The sequence below is a fragment of the Gadus chalcogrammus genome, chromosome 21, assembly GCF_026213295.1.
Source record: "Gadus chalcogrammus isolate NIFS_2021 chromosome 21, NIFS_Gcha_1.0, whole genome shotgun sequence".
Taxonomy (NCBI): domain Eukaryota; kingdom Metazoa; phylum Chordata; class Actinopteri; order Gadiformes; family Gadidae; genus Gadus; species Gadus chalcogrammus.
This window is the reverse complement of record NC_079432.1, coordinates 1,065,490-1,088,226: the sequence shown is the minus strand read 5'-3', so window position 1 is coordinate 1,088,226 and position 22,737 is coordinate 1,065,490. Positions and strand designations below refer to the sequence as shown.

The following is a 22,737-nucleotide window of genomic DNA, read 5'->3' as shown; positions in this document are numbered from 1 at the left end:
GCTACGTAGGTAGGAACCGGGATTTGTGTTCTAGGAGGCGTGGGAGAGATGACAAGCAGACGAGTCAGCGAGTTCTCAGATCTCAATTGCTTCCTCATACCAGCTCTCAGACACATGTCGAACACTGGCCCCGCAGACATCAGGCCCGCGGCCAAACTCTTCCCTTCCCCGAAATCCTCTGAATTTCAATAAATGCTTCGGGCGCGACGCGTCCCAGCAAGCCCCTCCGCACTAGAGAGGAGGCTGCAGGACGCCAGTACACGGTATCAGCGGCAGCATGTAGGCCTACTTCACTTACTACTTTTCTTTACTTGGAGCGATCAACTGTCTCCCTTAAAAGTTTTTGATTTATTTGTTGTAAAAAATATTTTTATTAATATGTCTACATACTTCATCTCCTTCAGTGGTATTCATTTTAATAGTATATATTTATTGAACGATCGATTCTGATTGGTCAATTAAGTCACTCCAGACTCTATTCCTGTAGAGCCGACTGTTCCTATATGGATGCAGTTCTCCAAAAAAAACTAAAAATGTAAAACCTTACGGATCTTTAAATGCGGAAAAAACAAGATATGTTTTAGATCCAAAAATGTTACTGAAACTTTGAATAAATAGACTACATAGTCACGATTAAATGACTTACTCAGTCATGTCACAGTAGCAACCAACCAATTAAATCAGAAGTTCAATGGAAAATGATCCGTGCGTCTGATGAGGAACCGTCTGAACAACACGAGGCGGGCCGCGGGCCGCACGCCGCGTCATCAGCTGATAGTTCCGCTCCGGGTTGACTGACAGGTGCCTTTGTGTGGGGAGAAATCAGCGGAACAGGTTCCGGCTGACGGGAGGAGGAAGTACAGTGAACGCAGGTGAGGGCAGTGATCAATTGACGTCATTACGAGACAGAGATTCTCATATCGTAAAAGCAGATCGGATCAGTTCAGATTAGATTGTACGCCAGGTGTACAACAAAGTAAGCAACTCCTGGACGGAAGTAGGAACCCTTTTGGGACTTCATATTTATGGACTTGATATTATGCATTGACACAAGGCATGGAGTTAAATTCTCTTCACTTCAGGTCCATAACTTACCCTCTCAGTAGGCCTGTATACCAGTAGGCCTACCATCATTAAACCAGTAACATAAACCAGTAATAACTATAGACCAGTACTATTTATAGGCCAGTAACATAGACCAGTTCTATCTGAAGACCAGTAACAGAGACCAGTATATCTATTTACCAGTTCTAGATTCCAGCATAATAAATATAATTAAAGTTAGCCAATGGTGCAGTTCGTTCTTCAGACCCCATCCCTTAGAACCCTCCCATCACGTATATGACCACTGTCATAAAGAGAAATTGAAGTAAAATGAGAAAGGTTTGAGTTTGCACCTTTTATTACATAAAACAGACCAGCTGGAACACATCACAACAACAGGTCTGACATACACAAATGTTACACAAACGACTCTCCCTCCTCCAGATCGTTCCTCCGCCTCATCTGTTGCGACTCCTCTCGTTGTCGCGCGTCTTCCTGGGCGAGCGGCTCCTCTCCCGGCGGCCCTGCTCTCTGTCGCCCCCTTCTGGCCGCGGCCTCTCCCTGTGCTTGTGGTGACTCTCCCTGTCTCTCTCCCTGTGCCCGTCTCTGTCTCTCTCTCTGTGTCGGTCGTTGTCTCTCTCTCTGTGTCGGTCGGTCTCTCTCTCTCTGTCCCTGTGTCTCCCCATCTCCCTGTCCCTGTCTCGCTGCCCACCTGTCTTGCTGTCTCCGTGGCTGTCCTGGAGGAGGGAGGGACGGCATACACAACACATCAGGGCTGAACTCATTCACTAAAATGATTAATCAGGTGTGAACTAATTCATTAAAATGATTAATCAGGTGTGAACTGATTATCTAAACTGATTAATCAGGTGTGAACTGATGATCTGATTAATCAGGGGTGACCTAATTATCTAAACTGATTAAATGTGAAGCTGAAGGATGTTTTTTCACCTGACGGAGGTGTTTAACATCAAGGATGTGTGTTTTAAGGTGAAGGAATTTTTTTTAAGGTGAGGGAGATGTATTAAAGAGAAGGTGTTTTAAGGTGAAGGAGGTGTTTTAAGGTGAAGGAGGTGTTCTAAGGTGAAGGAGGTGTTTTAAGGTGAAGGAGGTGTTCTAAGGTGAAGGAGGTGTTTTAAGGTGAAGGAGGTGTTCTAAGGTGAAGGAGGTGTTTTAAGGTGAAGGAGGTGTTTTAAGGTGAAGGAGGTGTTTTAAGGTGAAGGAGGTGTTCTAAGGTGAAGGTGTTTTAAGGTGAAGGAGGTGTTTTAAGGTGAAGGAGGTGTTCTAAGGTGAAGGAGGTGTTCTAAGGTGAAGGAGGTGTTTTAAGGTGAAGGAGGTGTTTTAAGGTGAAGGAGGTGTTTTAAGGTGAAGGAGGTGTTTTAAGGTGAAGGAGGTGTTCTAAGGTGAAGGAGGTGTTCTAAGGTGAAGGAGGTGTTTTAAGGTGAAGGAGGTGTTTTAAGGTGAAGGAGGTGTTTTAAGGTGAAGGAGGTGTTTTAAGGTAAAGGAGGTGTTTTAACAGAGACATATTATGGTATTTTCCCAACAAGTAAACATTGTATTTGAGTTCCAGAAAACATGTTTTTGAAACTGTTTGCTGGAAATAGCTTTTAGGAAAATAATATCGTCTACCGCTATTCCCCTCTGTTTCAGTCCCTTCAGAACGCGCTGATTCTGTTGTCTGTAGCGGTGATGCAAATGAGCTGCTGCCCATTGGTCAATGAGCTGCTGCCCATTGACCAATGAGCTGTCAGACTGAACCACAGCATGGAGGAGAAGGGGTTGTTGCCGTTTGCTGACTCCTGGAGCTCTATATCTATGTTATATAACATAACATAATAATAATATTATACACAGGTATTTATATAATCTTTGAAATATCACGGCCAAAAGCTATGTGCGCCTCGGATGATATTATGAATAATAAAGACTGTGTCTGACGTCTCTGGTACTTCCACAAGTAAAGACTCGTAGCGGGGGTTATCTCGGCCATGGTTGAGAAGAATTGGGGGGAAGGAACTTTGGCATTGACTCTCTGAAGTCCATGAACCGCGACATGGAGAAGAAAAGGATTGTACTCCGGGAGCTGAGCTGCTGGACTGCCTCCCAGCTCCCCGCGCCGGAGCTGCCGGACGCTGTCCGGCCGCAGTCCGGCAGCTCCGGCGGTGTACTCCGGGAGCTGAACTGGCGCCGAAGCTAGGGCTGTTTTCATAATATGTCCCCTTTAAGGTGAGGTGTTCTAAGGTGAAGGAGGTGTTCTAAGGTGTAGGAGGTGTTCTAAGGTGAAGGAGGTGTTCTAAGGTGAAGGAGGTGTTCTAAGGTGAAGGAGGTGTTCTAAGGTGTAGGAGGTGTTCTAAGGTGAAGGAGGTGTTCTAAGGTGAAGGAGGTGTTCTAAGGTGAAGGAGGTGTTCTAAGGTGAAGGAGGTGTTCTAAGGTGAAGGAGGTGTTCTAAGGTGAAGGAGGTGTTCTAAGGTGAAGGAGGTGTTCTAAGGTGAAGGAGGTGTTTTAAGGTGAAGGAGGTGTTCTAAGGTGAAGGAGGTGTTCTAAGGTGAAGGAGGTGTTTTAAGGTGAAGGAGGTGTTTTAAGGTGAAGGAGGTGTTTTAAGGTGAAGGAGGTGTTCTAAGGTGAAGGAGGTGTTCTAAGGTGAAGGAGGTGTTCTAAGGTGAAGGTGTTTTAAGGTGAAGGAGGTGTTTTAAGGTGAAGGAGGTGTTTTAAGGTGAAGGAGGTGTTCTAAGGTGAAGGAGGTGTTCTAAGGTGAAGGAGGTGTTTTAAGGTGAAGGAGGTGTATTAAGGTGAAGGAGGTGTATTAAGGTGAAGGAGGTGTATTAAGGTGAAGGAGTTGTTCTAAGGTGAAGGATGTCTATTAAGTTGAAGGATGTGATTAAAGGTGAAGGATGTCTATTAAGGTGAAGGAGGTGTATTAAGGTGAAGGAGGTGTATTAAGGTGAAGGAGGTGTATTAAGGTGAAGGAGGTGTATTAAGGTGAAGGAGGTGTTTGAGGGTCTACCTTGGATACTTTGCTCCCTCTGCCGTTCTCATCATCTTTCTGCTTCTCTGGCTTCTCTGGCTTCTTCGGCTGCTTCCTCTCTGGAGGACGAAGGCCCGGTCCCTCCTCTTCCTCTTCCTCCTCCTCGTCGTCTAGTAGCAGCTGGTACCGGGTGCTTTTGGGGCGGTTCAGGACAACGTGTTGCTTAGCGACTGGATGCTGTTCCCTGGCTGTGTAAGGGTTCAGTGTCAGATCTGTGTGTGTGTTGGTGATCTCTGTGTGTGTTGGATGAGGTAGAAGTAACCAATAGGGTTGATATAAACTCTGAAAGGATACTCCAGTTTGGGTTTGACCTTGTCCTTCAGAGCCAGTTTGGACCGGGTGTCCACGTCCTTCTCGTAGGCCTTGAAGTCGTCTTTGCTGTATTTCCCTCCTGAGAAGAGGAGTGAGAGGAGGAGTGAGAGGAGGAGGAGTGAGAGGAGAGGAGGAGTGAGAAGAGGAGTGAGAGGAGGAGTGAGAGGAGGAGAGAGAGGAGTGAGAAGAGGAGAGAGAGGAGGAGTGAGAGGAGAGGAGGAGTGAGAGGAGGAGAGAGAGGAGGAGTGAGAGGAGAGGAGGAGTGAGAGGAGAGGAGAGGAGAGAAGAGGAGAGAGAGGAGGAGAGAGGAGGAGTGAGAGGAGGAGTGAGAGGAGAGGAGGAGTGAGAGGAGGAGAGAGAGGAGGAGTGAGAGGAGGAGAGAGAGGAGGAGAGAGAGGAGGAGTGAGAAGAGGATGCGTCTTGCTCAGGGACCCCTCCACACTCAGCTAGGAGGAGCCGGGGATTGAACCAGCCACCTTCCGGTGACCAGCCGACCCGCCCGGCCTCCTGAGCCTCACGCCGCCCTGAACACACCTTTCCCCTTCCACTTGATCTTGGAGACGGATTGGCTGAAGTCCACGTGGATGCGGCGGTCGTCGATCAGCACGTTGTCCATCTTGAAGAACGCCTTCTCACAGTCCTCCTCCTGGGGAACACAAAGTGATCCACCGTCAGACCTACTAGTCCTACTAACTAGTCCTCCTAACAAGTCCTACTGGAACCTAAACATGATTCATCACTAACCATCTCATGGGCTGTTTCATCAGACTCACCTTCTCAAACTCGATGAAGGCGTAGCAGAGAGATTCTCCCGTCTTCCAGTCTCTGATGATCTCACAGCTACAGACAACACATAGTGTTACTAGTCACAGCTACAGACAACACATAGTGTTACTAGTCACAGCTACAGACAACACAAGGTGTTACTAGTCACAGCTACAGACAACACATAGTGTTACTAGTCACAGCTACAGACAACACAAGGTGTTACTAGTCACAGCTACAGACAACACATAGTGTTACTAGTCACAGCTACAGACAACACATAGTGTTACTAGTCACAGCTACAGACAACACAAGGTGTTACTAGTCACAGCTACAGACAACACATAGTGTTACTAGTCACAGCTACAGACAACACATAGTGTTACTAGTCACAGCTACAGACAACACAGAGTGTTACTAGTCACAGCTACAGACAACACAAGGTGTTACTAGTCATACACACATTGTACACCATGTCAGTGTTTTTAAAAGGGATAGCTTCAAATACACTAGACTAGACTTAAGTGCATAAGTCTGTGTATGGATCCCTTATAAAGTAAAACAGGCTGAGACACTGAGTGTATAGGGTTTAGGGTGCAGTGGACAGTGTGTATAGGATGGAGGGTTTAGGGTGTAGTGGACAGTGTGTATAGGATGGAGGGTTTAGGGTGTAGTGGACAGTGCGTATAGGATGGAGGGTTTAGGGTGTAGTGGACAGTGTGTATAGGATGGAGGGTTTAGGGTGCAGTGGACAGTGTGTATAGGATGGAGGGTTTAGGGTGTAGTGGACAGTGTGTATAGGATGGAGGGTTTAGGGTGTAGTGGACAGTGCGTAGTCTATATAAGATGCAGTGTATTGTATACAGGGTGCAGTGCGTATTGTATATGGGGTGCAGTGTGCAGTAGACTGTGTAGTGTATGTAGGGTGTAGTAGACAGTGTGTAGTGTATGTAGGGTGTAGTCGACAGAGTGTAGTGTATACAGGGTGCAGAGTGTAGCAGACAGTGTGTAGTGTGTGTGCAGTGTACCACTGGATGGCTCCAAAGCGGGAGAAGATGATGTCCAGGTCTTCGTCGGTGGTCACGGGGTTCAGCTTACAGACAAACAGAACGTTCTCAGGGGGCTTCACCTCAGCGTCTGGGAGGTCCCCCACCTGCACGCGCGCGCGCGCACACACACACACACACACACACACACACACAGGGAGACACACACACACACGATGTGATGGGAGGTGGTGTAATGAGGAGGAGGTTTGTGTGTGAGGAGGAGGTGTGGAGGAGGTACCATCTCCAGCAGGATGGCCTGTGTCTTGGCCTCCTTCTCCTTCAGCAGCTCGTCCAGCTCCTCGGCCGCCCGCCCCTCGTTGTCATCGATGGCCTCGTCTGCCCCGATGCGCCCGCTCTGCACACACACACACACACACACACACACACACACACACACACACACACACACACACACACACACACACACACACACACACACACACACACACACACACACGATTGGTTCTCTGGTTTTGCTGTGGTCGTTATCGGTTGCTACGGTTTCGGTGAGGATTGCTGAGTCTGGTTGCCGTGGTGACCTACATCCAGCTGCTCCTTGGTGGGCTCGGGGGAGCGGTCTGGGACGGGGAGGTTTGGGGGGTCGTCGAAGGGGTCCTCCAGCACCACCGTGTGGTTGATCCTGCAACAACATCACCCCCTCATCACTGAACCATCACCCTCTCATCACCCCCTCATCACTGAACCATCACCCCCTCATCACTGAACCATCACCCCCTCATCACTGAACCACCACCCTCTCATCACCCTCTCACCCCCGTACCCTCACCCTCTCACCCCCGTACCCTCACCCTCTCATCAGGGAGCTAGCCCAGGGTTTTCGTGATGCTGGCCCCGCTCCACGAGGCTCACCTGATGTCTTGGAAGGGGAGGAAGTCTTTGTCCACGAAGGTCTCGTTGATCTTGGCCAGGACCTCCAGGCCCTCGCTCACCTCGCCGAACACCGTGTGCACGCCGTCCAGGTAGTCCACGCTGTCCGCCGTCGTGATGAGGAACTGGGGAGCACACGGTGGTTTAGTCTCTGCATACTGGGAACCATCCTGGAGGTACCAGTAGGACCAGTCTAGAGGAGATCTACCTGAGGTAACAGCAGTCTAGAGGAGGCCTACCTGAGGTAACAGCAGTCTAGAGGAGGCCTACCTGAGGTAACAGCAGTCTAGAGGAGGCCTACCTGAGATCCATGTTGGTTGTTCCCGTTGTTCACCATGGAAACCATTCCCTTCTTCTTGTGTTTGATACGCGGGACTTTCTCCACATCGAAGAAGCGCGCCTGGTCCCCGTAGAGCTTACTGCGGAGCCACAGGACGGTGAGGAGTTCATCTTCAGGGTATTCAACAACGCCATGTAGAATCCTACAGCTCCCATCCTCTCACTAAAGCCAGGGGCTAGTTTACTATTGTCTCCCTGAATCAAATGGTTAAAGAGTCCCACTTATCTACTATATTACTATACTACTACTACTACTACCAATACTACTACTAATTCCCGCTAACTGGTGCTTTACAGGATGATGAGACACACAATCAAGGGAGAGTAGTCCCTTGAGTCTACTATTTATTTACTCAGAGTGACCCAACTTGTGTCTTCAATACCTCGTTGTATGATAGTTTATTTACATCCAATGAACAACCAGCAGCTAAACTAGCATTACACAAACTGCCACCATGCTTTACGGGATGCTAAATGGTAGTCATGGTGACAAGGAGGCTGAGCCGTAGCCATGGGGACGAGGACACTGACCTGAAGACGGAGTCCCCACCTCGACCCGACCCCGTGGGGTCTCCGGTCTGCACCATGAAGTCCCTCTAGAGGCGGAGAGGAGGGATTAACAGGCGCTCATACTAATGTAAACACAAGAACTGTTCCTCCAATACACATCTTCACAGATGTGTATTATTATCACATACAATGAACAAGATGTCAACACGGTGTAGCGGGACTGATGGGATTACCTGCACATTGTGGAATAGACAGTAGTTGTAGTATTTTATTTTGCATAACTTCAGGAAGTTCAAGGAGGCTGAAAGATTAGAAAAAGGACAACCAGTGATTGCAGGTGAGACAAGGTTAATGTACAGTAGTAGAAACATGAACCCTAACCAGTGAAACCCTGGAGGAAATCTGGCCCAATCTGGCAACGCATGTAAACAGCTAACCGCTAACAGGGGTAGCATCACAGATTGCTGCTCTCCTCAACCCCCAAACTGAACCCAGGTATCAACCGCGACCACCCGGTACCACCACCAGGCTGCGCTCTTACTTTTAGGCCTTTCGTCGGTGAACAGATCTATAACTATATCACCAAGCGTCGTTTCAAGCAGCACCGCCATCGCGTTGTCACGTCGGCGAGAACGAGAAGTGACGAGGGGACGAGAGTTGAGCAGTGCGCATGCGTATTCTACATGCGTCACTGCACTGTTTTGGTACGTAGCGTTCCCTGCTCGTATTATCGCATGATATACATTGACATGACGATTCGCGCATGGTTCTCCCGCTAACTGTCTTGTTCTTAGAATAACGGAGCGGTAAAATGAAGTCCATGGGTCTCCCGCTGGCCGCTGTCTTCCTCCTACTGCTGGCCTCAGCCTCCTCTTCCCCGCTCCCCAAGCCTCCCACCACGGTAAGCAGGACTCGGGAAGTCCTCAGGAACACCTATTGTTCCCCATCCATACTCCACAACGCCTCAATATCCAAAGCAGGACCTATTGTTCCTTATACAAATAGCACAGAACTTCGATATCCATACCTATACATTTACACGTTTGCTCGTCCATACATCCCGATACTTGAATATCAAAGCAACTCCAATGCTTGTTTTGATACTTCCATCCTGATCTACATATCATGTCATTTCTTCACAACACCACACTTAAATCAACCCCGCTATTAATAATAGTCTAGTCTAATAGAGCATTTAATATAATCTGAGTGTACTGAGTGTAATAGAGCATTGATCATAGAGTCAGTATATTGTTAATAGATAATTGCTGATAGACTTAGTATATTGATCATGGAGTGTTGATCATAGAGTGTTGATCATAGAGTGTTGATCATAGCGTATTGATGATGGAGTCAGTATTGAGGATTAATCCTCACTGGCCTTGTGTTCCACAGGAGACTATCCTGATCAACGTAACGGCCGGACTGGGGGGAGCTGGACAACAGCAGGACTCCAGCATCCTGCAGGTGTGTGTGTGTGTGTGTGTGTGTGTGTGTGTGTGTGTGTGTGTGTGTGTGTGTGTGTGTGTGTGTGTGTGTGTGTGTGTGTGTGTGTGTGTGTGTGTGTGTGTGTGTGTGTGTGTGTGTGTGTGTGTGTGTGTGTGTGTGTGTGTGTGTGTGTGTGTGTGCGCGCCACCATTCATAATGTGACAGCATGTGTGTGTCGTCGGATTCTCTCAGCCAGCACTAACTGTGTGTGTGTGTGTGTGTAGATCAGTCTGAATGTGTCGGTGAGTGAGGAGGAGGTCCTGGTGAACCAGGTCCCCGTGGAACTGTCGGGGGTCACACGCCTCCCCTGCCAGGCCCTGCTCTGTGAGTCCTGCACCTCCTCCTACACCTCCTCCTACCCCTCCTCCTAATCATCCTCCTCCTGCTCTAGACCTCCTCCTCCTCCTCCTCCTGCACCTGGAGACTGACTCCCCCCACATCTGTAGACAAACTCCTCCCACTCCTGGAGACTGACTTCTCCCACAACTCATTCTCCCTGAAGACTAACTCCTCCCACTCCTTGATACTGACCCCTCCCACTCCCGGAGACTGACTCCTCCCACTCCTTCAGACTAACTCCTCCCACTCCTGGAGACGGACTCCTCCCACTCCTGGAGACGGACTCCTCCCACTCCGTGAGACGGACTCCTCCCACTCCGTGAGACGGACTCCTCCCACTCCGTGAGACGGACTCCTCCCACTCCTGGAGACTGACTCCTCCCACTCCTTGAGACTAACTCCTCCCACTCCTGGAGACTGAATCCTCCCACTCCTGGAGACTGACTCCTCCCACTCCTTGAGACTAACTCCTCCCACTCCTGGAGACTGAATCCTCCCACTCCTGGAGACTAACTCCTCCCACTCCGTGAGACGGACTCCTCCCACTCCTGGAGACTGACTCCTCCCACTCCTTGAGCGTAACTCCTCCCACTCCTGGGCCGGGTGCACCAACATGTCTTTGGCCCGGTCGTAGGCCATGTTGGTCTTAACTCAACGTTCTGAGTCTGATCTGATATTTACGCCAGTTGCACCATCTAGGCTTAAGCCATTCTTTGGTTAAGACCGGGCGAAAATGTTAAGCCTAGTCAGTGGCAGGCGTGAAGTCAATAGTCCGTTAAGTCTCTATAGTAACAATCAAAGAAAATATTCGCTAAAAACGTTAGTAGGCTATAGGCAAACGATGGCGCGTCTAATATACCGACTACAAAATGAGCGAGCATTTAGAAGAGAGAGAGTGATGGGACAGGACGCCTCCGATAGATGAGGACAGTGAACTAATGGCGCGGTTTAGGTTCAGCCGCTCGGACAGCTCCTCGGCCGCCCGCCCTCGTTGTCATCGATGGCCTTGTACCACTGTTTATTAGTCTTGCTGTGATTGACAGGGGACTCGACCAATGGCAGCAGTGAGGTTGACGCTGGGAGCCTGGTTTCCGCGGTAACGCGGGTGATGGTGATCCAGAACCGCCTGTACAGCGACTACGAGGAGGTGGTCTCACTGCAGGTGTTCAGTGAGGTCATCGAGGTGGACGGACAGCAGGTGAGCTGCTCTTCGGGGCCCTCCTCTCCTCCTCTCCTCCTCTCCTCTCCTCCCCTCCCCTCCTCCCCTCCTCTCCTCCTCTCCTCCACTCCTTTACTCTTCTCTCCTCTCCTCCTCTCCTCCTCTCCTCCTCTCCTCGCCTCCTCTCCTCCACTCCTCTCCTCCTCTCCTCCCCTCCTCTCCTCCTCTCCTCCTCTCCTCTCCTCCTCTCCTCCACTCCTTTACTCTTCTCTCCTCCTCTCCTCGCCTCCTCTCCTCCTCTCCTCCCCTCCTCTCCTCCTCTCCTCGCCTCCTCTCCTCCTCTCCTCCTCTCCTCCACTCCTCTCCTCCTCTCCTCCCCTCCTCTCCTCCTCTCCTCTCCTCCACTCCTTTACTCTTCTCTCCTCTTCTCTTCTCCTCCCCTCCTCTCCTCCTCTCCTCCTCTCCTCCCCTCCTCTCCTCCTCTCCTCCACTCCTTTACTCTCCTCCTCTCCTCCTCTCCTCCACTCCTTTACTCTTCTCTCCTCTTCTCTTCCTCTCCTTTCCTTTGGATTCAGTGTTCTCCAAACGGTTGACACTGCTGTGTGTGTGTGTGTGTCTATGTGTGTGTGCGTTGGCGTGTGTGGGTCTCTATGTGTGTGTGTGTGTGTGTGTGTGTGTGTGTGTGTCTGTGTGTGTGTGTGTGTGTGTGTCTCAGGTCCAGCAGGCGGACATGTGTGAGGTGAAGCTCCTGCTGGACCCCAGCTTCCAGCAGCGTGCGCGCTACACCAGCGTGTACCCCATCGGCCACAGCCCCCTCTCCAGGGCCCCCAGGGGAGAGGACACGCTGGTCCCCGCGCCGCCCCGCCAGAGAGGTGGGCTGCTCTCCAACCCTAACCCTAGGGACGCACACGCTGGCCTGTTGTGGAGCAGGGGGTCGTGTTGTGGAGCAGTGTGTTGTGTTGGGGGTCGGGCCTTCAGCGCCCCTGGTGGTGGGAGGCTGAACAGCGAGTAACGCCCCCCTCTGTGTTGTCTCAGTGGACTCCGGGGACGACCCGCTCGTGTCCCGCCCGCCCCCCGCCCAGCAGGAGTACGCCGCCCCGGGACGCCTCCCCGAGGTGCCGCTGCGCATGGCCCGCCGGGAGCAGGAGGAGCAGCAGGAGGAGGAGCCCGGGACCCAGTCCTCCTACTCTGTGAGTCGGCCTGAGGGTCTGGGGGGCGGCCGGAGGGAGGACGCTAGCATGCTGCTACCAGGACGATGCTAGCATGGTGCTGATATTATGGTGGTAGCATGATGCGGCTAACATGATGCTGCCAACATTATGATGGTAGCGTGGTGCTAACCTGTAGGGGCTAAAATGATGGTGATAGCATGGTGCTAACATGATGATGCTAACGCCGGTCTGTGTGTGTGTGTGTGAGTGCAGCTCGCATGAGGCTAACCTGGAGCTAGCATGATGCCAACAGGTCCCTTCCTCTCCAGGCGGTGTGTGTGTGTGGGGGCAACTAGCATGATGCTAACATGATGCTAACCTGTCTCTTCCTCCCAGGCGGTGTGTGTGTGGGTGCAGCTAGCATGATGCTAACAGGTCCCTCTCTCCCCCAGGTGTGTGTGTGGGTGCAGCTAGCATTATGCTAGCGTGATGCTAACATGAAGCTAACGGGTATCTCCGTCCCCAGGCGGTGTGTGTACGCGTGCAGCTAGCATGATGCTGACATGATGCTAGCCTGATGCTAACATGAAGCTAACAGGCCCCTCCCCCCCCAGGCGGTGTGTGTGTGGGTGCAGCAGGCCCGGGAGCGCGTGCGGCGGTTCTGCTCCGAGTCTCTGCCGCTCTTCTTCCTGGTCATGTGGGTGGTGGTCATCGGCGTGGTGGGCTCCGCCGTCATCGTGAAGATCCTCGACCTCTTCTTCCCCACCTGCGAACACAGGTGAGCAACGAGCCGACGCCGGCCAATCACAGAGCGGCAACATAGAGGTACATCCACAGGATGACTTATTTATTAATTATGAAGAGCAGCGCTGCTGACAAAGTAGGGTTAGTAACCCTCTACCCGTTCTGTATCGTTCTGTCGTGGACCCGGTTCTGTATTGGTCTGTAATGGACCCGGTTCTGTATTGGTCTGTAATGGACCCGGTTCTGTATTGGTCTGTAATGGACCCGGTTCTGTATTGGTCTGTGATGGACCCGGTTCTGTATTGGTCTGTGATGGACCCGGTTCTGTATTGGTCTGTAATATTACAGTACAGAATCAGGTCCTTATGGTGATTGGAAGTTTTCCTCAATGCATCGACCGGTTCTTTGTGGTATTGGGGATAGTGAGTCCAAACCACAGCAAAGAACTGAATTTACCGGAACTTATTGTACGTCATAGCACAAAATGTACGCACTTATTGTATGTTGTACATCCTGTCACAAAAAAATAGTACTTAGCATTGTGTAGCATCTTCTCCTAGCTATCTCTGTTGTACACGGGGGACGGGTTAACCTAGTGATGGTTAGTGCTTGGTTCTATGAGCATCCTCACTGTACCCACAGAGGTATATTGTTGTCTCTCTTCATTGTGACCAATGTACTGATTGTAAGCCGCTGTGGATAAGCGTCTGCTGAACGCCCCAGACGTCCTCACCTCTCAGTCCCCCTCCTCCCACAGGAGGTCCTACCACCTCTCGGAGGTGCCCCCGCTGCCCGAGGAGGAGAAGCACACGCTGCTGGAGAACATGGAGGCGGAGCCCACCTCAGGAGCCTCCGAATGACTCCGCCCTCGCCCCCGGCGCCTCCCTGCTCTCACCCAGACCCAGCCCCCCTCCCCTCCGACGCCTCCTGCTGGTCGGAGGCCGGCTCACGGCTCCTGGCTAGGATCAATCCCATCAAAACAAACAACGTATTCAAATAATTGTAAAATGATTTGTGTTTTAATGAATGTTTTGGCTAGCAGAGCTAGCTTCTGCCGTATGAATACCGATTGAAACAGCTGTTCCTCCTCCATTAGTTGTGACGCATGTCTTGATGGCTGTAGCCGATGACAGCTACCTAGCTACCTAGCTTAGCCCCCTGGTTAGATGATATTTAGTGAGCATGTCTGAATGGCTGTAGCCGATGACAGCTACCTAGCCACCTAGCTTAAACCTCTGGTTAGATGTTTAGTTAGCATGTCTTGATGGCTGTAGCAGAGGACAGCTACCTAGCCTAGCCCCCTGGTTAGATGTTTAGTTGGCATGTCTGGATGGCTGTGGCCAAGGACAGCTACCTAGCTTTGATGATGTTTGTTAGCATGTCTTGATGGCTGTGGCCGAGGACAGCTACCTAGCCTAGCCCCTTGGTTAGTTGATGTTTAGTTAGCTTTCACTGACGCCTATCTGGGCGGCTCAGCCACGCTTTGAGTTCCCCTCCTGATGATACACTCCGACACTGCTCCCAGACCTAGCGATGTACAGCACGCCAGCGTAACGTTGTGTAATTTGCTGTAAACTACGTGAGCGGAGTTTGTGTTTGTTGATTGAATGTGAAAACGAGGTTACTGAGTTCAAGGAAGAGGCGGTCACTCTTCCTACGATGTCAAACGTTCTGGAACTTTTCTCCAGAGCGATGTGTGGGATAATATACGTTTATATTGAGGAGTCTCTTCTTCTGTTTGGATTTAATTTGAAGTGGTAAGGTAACCCCAGTTAGTGATAGAGGTCCCTGCGGTGAACTGTTCTGATGCTGGTGTCCAGTACCGCTCGACAGGCCCTGTAGTCTAGTATCCGGTCATCTGGTCCAGAACCCTGTAGTCCAGTACCTGGTCCCCAGGACCCTGTAGCCCGGTCCCCAGGACCCTGTAGCCCGGTCCAGACCCCCTTCAGCCCCCCCTCAGATCCCACTGGCCGTGGGGGGGCCTCAGCTGCATGCTTACTGGGTCTCTAGTGCATGATGTCACCGTTTGGTTGGACCAGGTCGTCATTTGGGGAAACATGACACTTTATGAATTAGGGAGCTTTTATTTTGAAGAACTGTTAAAGCACTTTATAACGATGCATCATAAAGTCGAGCATGGTTAAAAAACTAATAAAACGTTTGGATTTAACTGAAGCCAGCAGCGTGAGTGGGTTTCTTGTGTGTTGTGATTTATACCGGTGCCCAAGAAACCTAAAGGGGTGTTAAAATCAAAAATAAGAAATTTCTTATTTAGTACTTATTTAGTTAAGTGTTCTCAGATTATCCATTTTACTTCAAAGATAACAAATTACATGTTTGTCTCCACCAAGACAGTCTTTTCGTGATCAGAGATTCGAAAACGATGTATTATTTTCGTTTTCTTGCTAGCTGTAGTCCCTTTAAGGATAGGGTACGTTATTTAAGTTTCAAACTTAAGTAATTCCCTTCCTCAGTTCTCCCTCCAAAGCCACGCCCCCAAAACACAGGCTAGCTTTAGCACTGGCTCCGCCTCCGCTCCTGACCAATGAGTGCAGGGAGGAAAGGCCGTCCAATCATTTAATTCGGGCCGAATCAAATGATTGGACGGGCAAATTCCAGGCCAGTAATAAAGAGTATTATTTTATACAGAGTTTATTATATTATAATGTGATTTATTGATCGCTGATGGGATGTAAAGAAAATTGCAACAAATGTGGCAAATAAATTGCCGACCTTAAGCTAGTAAACCTGAACAGTATCAGCCTGAAGGGACGGGGAGCACGTTCTAAATCAAGAACCACACAAATAGGCTCATTTGATTATCTTTATTAACTTTTGGCCCCGTGAACACACACACACACACACACACACACACACACACACACACACACACACACACACACACACACACACACACACCCCCCACACCCCCCCCCCCCCGTGGTGCGGCCCGCCCCCTCAGCACGAGCCGAACTCCTCGATCCACTCCTCGTACTTGAGCAGGTCGGACGCCGACACCGACTTGGAGACCTTCTTCAGCGCCGCCTCGAAGTCCTGCATGGTGGTGGGCATGTGCATCTCGTCCTTGGAGATGTTCCGGATCTCCTCCGGGGTGAGTCCCTCGATCCGCCGCCGCATCGCCATCAGAGACGCATCCCTGGGACACACACACACACACACACACACACACACACACACACACACACACACACACACACACACACACACACACACACACACACACACACACACACACACACACACACACACACACACACACACACACGATTGTTATTTGGAAGAACTTAACAAGATGAGGAGACTAGTCTAGAGAAGACCGAAGGAGACTAGACGAAGAGGGGAGACTGAAGGAGGCTAAGGGAGAGGAGGAGAGGAGAAGGCTAGGGGAGAAAACCTGAGGAGGAGAGAGGAGGAGAGAGAAGGAGTCGTGAGAGGAGAGGAGACTAGGGGAGAGGGTGAGACTAGAGGAGAGGAGACTTAAGGATAGGAGGTGGCTAGGGGAGAGGAGAGGAGACTAGGGGAGAGGAGGAGACTAGGGGAGAGGAGAGGAGACTTAAGGAGAGGAGGAGACTAGGGGAGAGGAGGAGACTAGGGGAGAGGAGAGGAGACTTAAGGAGAGGAGGAGACTAGGGGTCAGGCAGTACCTGCAGACGTTGGTGATGTCGGCCCCTGAGTAGCCCTCCATCTGCTCTGCGATCTTGTCCATGTCCACGTCTCCCTCCAGCTCCAGCTCCAGCAGGTTGATCCTCAGCAGCTCCACACGCCCCTCCGCTGGAGACCAGAGCACACAGCTTACAGGGGGGGGGGGGGACGACGACCTCATACATCTTACAGGGGGGGGGCGGGGGGCTACACACACAGTTTACCAGGGGGGGGGGGAGAGAGACCTAACACAGTTTACCAGGGGGGGGGGGGGACTACACACACACACACACACACACCTTACCGGGGGGGTTGTACTAGAGGGGAGAGTGTGTGGTTGCGTACCTGAGGGCAGGGGGATGTAGATCCTCTTCTCCAGGCGTCTCCTCAGAGCCTCGTCGATGTCCCAGGGGAAGTTGGTGGCGGCGAGAACCATCACCATCTTAGAGGGGTCCTCGCTCTCTGAGGCCCCGCCCACACCTGCACAACACAACACACTGCTACACAACACAACACACTGCTACACAACACAACACACTGCTACACACCACAACACAACACACTGCTACACACCACCGTAGTAACGGTTCTATAGGGGTCGGTGCTAGAGGAGGTTCTAAAGGTTCTAGAGGTGTTAGCGTCTCGGTACTAGAGGAGGTTCTGGAGGTGCTAGCGTCTCTGTACTAGAGGAGGTTCTAGAGGAGGTTCTAAAGGTTCTAGAGGAGGTTCTGGAGGTCCTAGCGTCGCGGTGCTAGGGGTGGTTCTGAAGGTTCTAGAGGTGCTAGCGTCGCGGTACCGTCCATCTGCACCAGCAGCTCGGCCTTGACGCGGCGGCTGGCCTCGTGCTCCTCAGACGTCCCGCGGCGGCTGCACATGGAGTCGATCTCGTCGATGAAGATGGTGGTGGGGGCGTAGAACCGGGCCTGTGGGGACACAGCCGTCAGCCCCCCGCAGAGACCGCCCCGGGTCAGCCCCCCGCAGAGACCCCCCCGGGTCAGCCCCCCTCAGAGACCCCCCCCGGGTCAGCCCCCCGCAGAGGTGACGGGGGCGGGGCCTACCATCTCAAACAGCAGGCGGACTGAGGGGCGGGGCATTAGGGGGCGGGACCTACCATCTCAAACAGCAGGCGGACTGAGGGGGCGGGGCCTACCATCTCAAACAGCAGGCGGACTGAGGGGGTGGGGCCTGAGGGGCGGGGCCTACCATCTCAAACAGCAGGCGGACTGAGGGGGCGGGGCCTTAGGGGCGGGGCCTACCATCTCAAACAGCAGGCGGACTGAGGGGGCGGGGCCTACCATCTCAAACAGCAGGCGGACTGAGGGGGCGGGGCCTGAGGGGGCGGGGCCTACCATCTCAAACAGCAGGCGGACTGAGGGGGCGGGGCCTACCATCTCAAACAGCAGGTGGACTGAGGGGGCGGGGCCTGAGGGGGCGGGGCCTACCATCTCAAACAGCAGGCGGACCAGCTTCTCCGACTCCCCGCGGTACTTGGAGGTCAGGGTGGAGGAGGACACGTTGAAGAAGGTGGTGCGGCACTCGGTCGCCACCGCCTTGGCCAGCAGGGTCTTACCGGTGCCCGGAGGCCCCACCATCAGGACCCCCTGGACACACACACACACACACACACACACACACACACACACACACACACACACACACACACACACACACACACACACACACACACACACACACACACACACACACACCTTTAATATAGAACTATCTGAACTGGTATCCCGGTGGACCAATGGGAGGGCAGTGTGGGGTGGACCAATAGAAGGACCACATGTGGTGGACCAATGGGAGGGCCACATGTGGTGGACCAATGGGAGGGCAGCGTGGGGTGGACCAATAGGAGGGCAGCGTGGGGTGGACCAATGGGAGGGCAGCGTGGGGTGGACCAATAGGAGGGCAGCGTGCAGTGGACCAATAGGAGGGCAGCGTGGGGTGGACCAATGGGAGGGCAGCGTACCTTCCAGGGTCTCCTGATGCCCCTGAAGAACTGGGGCATCCACATGGGCAGAACCACCGCCTCCTTCAGCAGCCGCTTGGCGTCCCCCAGGTCTGCGATGTCCTCCCTGGGTCACCATGACAACCGCCGTCAACACTGGCTCACAGTCGGGATCTATTTACACCTCTGGTCTGAGAGAGTCCCACTACCACTAGGGTTATAGTTAGTGATAGTTATAGTTAGTGATAGTACCACTTGATGTTGGGGTTCTGAGAGATGATGTCCCTCTCCAGGGCCTCTAGTTATAGTTAGTGATAGTTATAGTTAGTTATAGTACCACTTGATGTTGGGGTTCTGGGAGATGATGTCTCTCTCCAGGGCCTCTAGTTATAGTTAGTGATAGTTATAGTTAGTTATAGTGATAGTACCACTTGATGTTGGGGTTCTGGGAGATGATGTCTCTCTCCAGGGCTTCCACGAGGTCCTTATCGTGTCCGCTGCCGTCAAACCGCTTCACCTCACGGTCCTCCGTCTTGGCCTGCGAACACCACAGGAAGTGACATCAATACAGGAAGTGACATCAATACAGGAAGTGACATCACAGGAAAAACGAGCGGACGGTCAACACAAGGCAGTTGCATTGAGAGTCACAGTAGAGCTGAAGAGTAGAGTGATGGAAGATAGAGCTAGATCATCTAGAAGGTGGAGTAGAGCTGGATGTAGATGCTGCAGTAGAGCTAGATCCTCTAGAAGGTGAAGTAGATGTTGAAGGTGGAGTAGAGCTAGATCCTGTAGAAGGTGCAGTAGAGCTAGATCCTGTAGAAGGTGCAGTAGAGCTAGATCCTCTAGAGGTGCAGTAGAGCTAGATCCTGTAGAAGGTGGAGTAGAGCTAGATCCTCTAGAAGGTGCCGTAGAGCTAGATCCTCTAGAAGGTGCAGTAGATCTAGATCCTGTAGAAGGTGCCGTAGAGCTAGATCCTGTAGAAGGTGCCGTAGAGCTAGATCCTGTAGAAGGTGCCGTAGAGCTAGATCCTCTAGAAGGTGCCGTAGAGCTAGATCCTGTAGAAGGTGCAGTAGAGCTAGTGCCTCTAGAAGGTGCAGTAGAGCTAGATCCTCTAGAAGGTGCCGTAGAGCTAGATCCTCTAGAAGGTGCCGTAGAGCTAGATCCTCTAGAAGGTGCCGTAGAGCTAGATCCTCTAGAAGGTGCCGTAGAGCTAGTGCCTCTAGAAGGTGCAGTAGATCTAGGAGGTGAGGTGTCCTGACCTTGTCGTCCTTGTGCTTCTCCTTTCCCTCCTTGGGGTCCTTCTTCTCCTTGCCCCTGGGGGGGCGCCCCCCGTCCCCGTAGCCGCGGGGGGCCTGTCGGGGCTGCTGCCGGACCCCCGCGCTGGGCCGGCCGTCCCGGGGGGAGGCCCTGACCGGACAGGGGGACGACCTGCAGCCCGGGGCGGGACCGTTACGGACCGCCGGTACGTCACCGCCACCAGGACACTGTGTGTGTGTGTGTGTGTGTGTGTGTGTGTGTGTGTGTGTGTGTGTGTGTGTGTGTGTGTGTGTGTGTGTGTGTGTGTGTGTGTGTGTGTGTGTGTGTGTGTGTGTGTGTGTGTGTGTGTGTCCATTTCCAGGGCAGTGATCAGGAACAATAAGCTGAGAGCCGCACACTGTGGCACTAATCAGACTCACATGACCAACCACCACCGCCCCCCCCCCCCCCCCCCCCCCTCCAAAGGTACAGCTACTGCACCGACTGTAGACTGACGACAGCTAACACTATAGCACTACTTCACCACTGCCGCTATAGACTGTAGAGCAAGGACAGCTAGCTTTATTTAGCTAGCGCTATAAACTGTAGTTTTTAGCTAGCACTATAGACAGTAGAGTGATGACAGCTAGCTCTATACAGCTAGCTCTACAGACTGTAGCGGGATGGCAGCTAGCATCATACAGCTAGCTCTACAGACTGTAGCACGATGGCAGCTAGCTTCATACAGCTAGCTCTACAGACTGTAGCGCGATGGCAGCTAGCTCCATACAGCTAGCTCTACAGACTGTAGCGGGATGGCAGCTAGCTTCATACAGCTAGCTCTACAGACTGTAGCGCGATGGCAGCTAGCTTCATACAGCTAGCTCTACAGACTGTAGCGCGATGGCAGCTAGCTTCATACAGCTAGCTCTACAGACTGTAGCTCTGTGAAGCTAGCCTCGTTACCTGCGCTTGACGTGGGCGGAGATCAGGTCTCCGTCCTCGCTGGGCTTGGAGGGCGCCGCGTTCAGCTGGAAGCTCGCCAGCGTCGCCATGATCTCGTCCACCTGCTTGTTCTCCTCGCTGATCTCCTGCAGAACCTAAAGAAACACAACATAACAGAGAACTCAACCCCTGCAGAACACCGTAAAGTAGAACTCAACCCCTGCAGAGCCACACAGTAACGTAGAACTCCACCCCAGCAGAACCACAACATAACAGAGAACTCAACCCCTGCAGAACAACGCCGTAAAGTAGAACTCAACCCCAGCAGAACCACAACGTAACATAGAACTCAGTAGAGGACCAGAAGGGTTGGCCCCCAGGTGGAACAGTCCCCTATCCTCACGCCGGGGTGTGATCCCCCATCACCCAGGTGGGGGTCTGATCCCCTATCACCCAGGTGGGGTCTGATCCCCTATCACCCAGGTGGGGGTGTGATCCCCTATCACCCAGGTGGGGGTCTGATCCCCTATCACCCAGGTGGGGTCTGATCCCCTATCACCCAGGTGGGGTCTGATCCCCTATCACCCAGGTGGGGTCTGATCCCCTATCACCCAGGTGGGGTCTGATCCCCTATCACCCAGGTGGGGTCTGATCCCCTATCCCCACGGTGGGGGTCTGATCCCCTATCCCGCGGGGATGGGGGAGGGGGCTCACCTGCTGCCAGCGGTGGGTGGAGCCCCCGTCCCGGAGGGCCCCCAGGTGGCGCTGCACCTGGGTGAGCACGCCGCGGTACAGCACGCTGGCGGAGCTGTAGTTCCCCAGCAGGGCGTACTCCCGCGCCAGCTTCACGTTCTCCGTGATCTCACGCAGGTTCATCCTGCTGGAGGGGGCTAGGACACACACACACACACACACACACACACACACACACACACACACACACACACACACACACACACACACACACACACACACACACACACACACACACACACACACACAGTTAAACCCTATCCAACACACTGTCTAAAACACAACACACGGTCCAACTCTATTCCCCATACACACACACACTGTTAATCTCTCTCCAACACACAGTCAAACCCTATCCAACACAACACTATCAAACTCACACTGTTAATTCCTCTCCAACACACTGTCAAACCCTATCAAACACAAACAGACTGTCAGACTGTCAAACCCTACCACCCAACACACATGTGACCATATGCCCGCGTGACGCGTCACTAACTCGCTCCGGTTTCCCTCACCTCAACATACAACTCAAATGGACTGTAATCACCTTATTCAAGAGCTTCAACAAACATCTTCTTACCATTTCCACATGACCTCCTGGCCAAACATACCACGTCGTTCCAGTCAACAGTACCAAACACACAGTATCAAACAGTCCACACTAACACATCACACACTACCAAACACACATCTCCAAACAAACCAATCGTTTTAAACGTCCCGTGGTTTGGACTACAACTTCGACAAGGTGAATTTCTTTAATGCAGTCGTTATTATTATGTTACCAGTAACATGTCAACTGATTAAAGTAACATGGAAGATGTAAAACCGGTAACAAGTAATTTGTGCTCAAAGCCACATGTCCATTGTGATCAAAGCAACAGGTAAATTGTGATCAAAGTTACAAAGTGTTTTTCTCCCAGAGGGTAAACCCAACCTCACCCTAAACCCTTTCTGTATCCGATTATAAAGCAGTAAAGAATTATAGTTTAACATAAAGCGACAGAACCAGACGAGCTTTCATCTGCAATTTAATATTAAGTATTAATCTTATTATTAATCCTATTCTACATCCTTGATCTGCACAACTCAGGGTGGACTCCCGCACCCGGCTGATTAAAACACTTTCTGGACGAGTGACTATACAATGGGCCAAGTTAATAGAAGTTTAGCAATTTAACTGTCATTTGTAATGAATTAGAATGTGAGAAAAGAGTGAAACTTACTTGACTTCTCCGCTGAATACAAAAAAACAAGTTTGTTCACTGGAGAAAGTTATGACGAGTTCCGGTGACCAGCGGGACGTTCCCGAAATTTAACGAAAAGAGCCGAGGGAATTCCAAAGGCTAAATCCGAATATCTATCTA

The 22,737-nt window shown here is 51.8% G+C and overlaps 3 protein-coding genes across 4 annotated transcripts; 1 reads left to right on the top strand and 2 right to left on the bottom strand.

The window, feature by feature from the left end:
* Positions 1–1,364: 1,364 nt before the first annotated feature.
* On the bottom strand, positions 1,365–8,578 carry ppil4 (peptidylprolyl isomerase (cyclophilin)-like 4). The gene is made up of 13 exons (XM_056581666.1): positions 8,474–8,578; positions 8,166–8,233; positions 7,954–8,018; positions 7,385–7,502; positions 7,066–7,208; positions 6,739–6,835; positions 6,434–6,550; positions 6,175–6,299; positions 5,155–5,221; positions 4,916–5,027; positions 4,364–4,460; positions 4,049–4,202; positions 1,365–1,781 (listed from the first exon to the last, which is right to left on the bottom strand). Exons 1-13 carry the CDS (start codon positions 8,541–8,543, stop codon positions 1,503–1,505), a joined length of 1,512 nt encoding a protein of 503 aa, XP_056437641.1. The 5' UTR covers positions 8,544–8,578; the 3' UTR covers positions 1,365–1,502.
* On the top strand, positions 8,544–14,988 carry ginm1 (glycoprotein integral membrane 1). 2 transcript variants are annotated; one of them, XM_056581683.1, is made up of 9 exons: positions 8,544–8,636; positions 8,727–8,833; positions 9,328–9,399; positions 9,645–9,744; positions 10,803–10,957; positions 11,634–11,790; positions 11,954–12,108; positions 12,684–12,847; positions 13,571–14,988. In XM_056581683.1, exons 2-9 carry the CDS (start codon positions 8,744–8,746, stop codon positions 13,671–13,673), a joined length of 996 nt encoding a protein of 331 aa, XP_056437658.1. In that variant the 5' UTR covers positions 8,544–8,636; positions 8,727–8,743; the 3' UTR covers positions 13,674–14,988. The 2 variants fall into 2 exon arrangements, with proteins under 2 accessions (XP_056437658.1, XP_056437659.1); XM_056581684.1 differs by having other exon boundaries at positions 8,564–8,833.
* A 773-nt stretch (positions 14,989–15,761) lies between these two features.
* katna1 (katanin p60 (ATPase containing) subunit A 1) lies at positions 15,762–22,671 on the bottom strand. The gene is made up of 11 exons (XM_056581668.1): positions 22,597–22,671; positions 21,329–21,504; positions 20,636–20,769; positions 19,693–19,861; positions 18,859–18,968; positions 18,452–18,557; positions 17,919–18,077; positions 17,273–17,399; positions 16,822–16,956; positions 16,479–16,605; positions 15,762–15,970 (listed from the first exon to the last, which is right to left on the bottom strand). Exons 2-11 carry the CDS (start codon positions 21,488–21,490, stop codon positions 15,772–15,774), a joined length of 1,428 nt encoding a protein of 475 aa, XP_056437643.1. The 5' UTR covers positions 21,491–21,504; positions 22,597–22,671; the 3' UTR covers positions 15,762–15,771.
* Between the last annotated feature and the right edge of the window lie 66 nt (positions 22,672–22,737).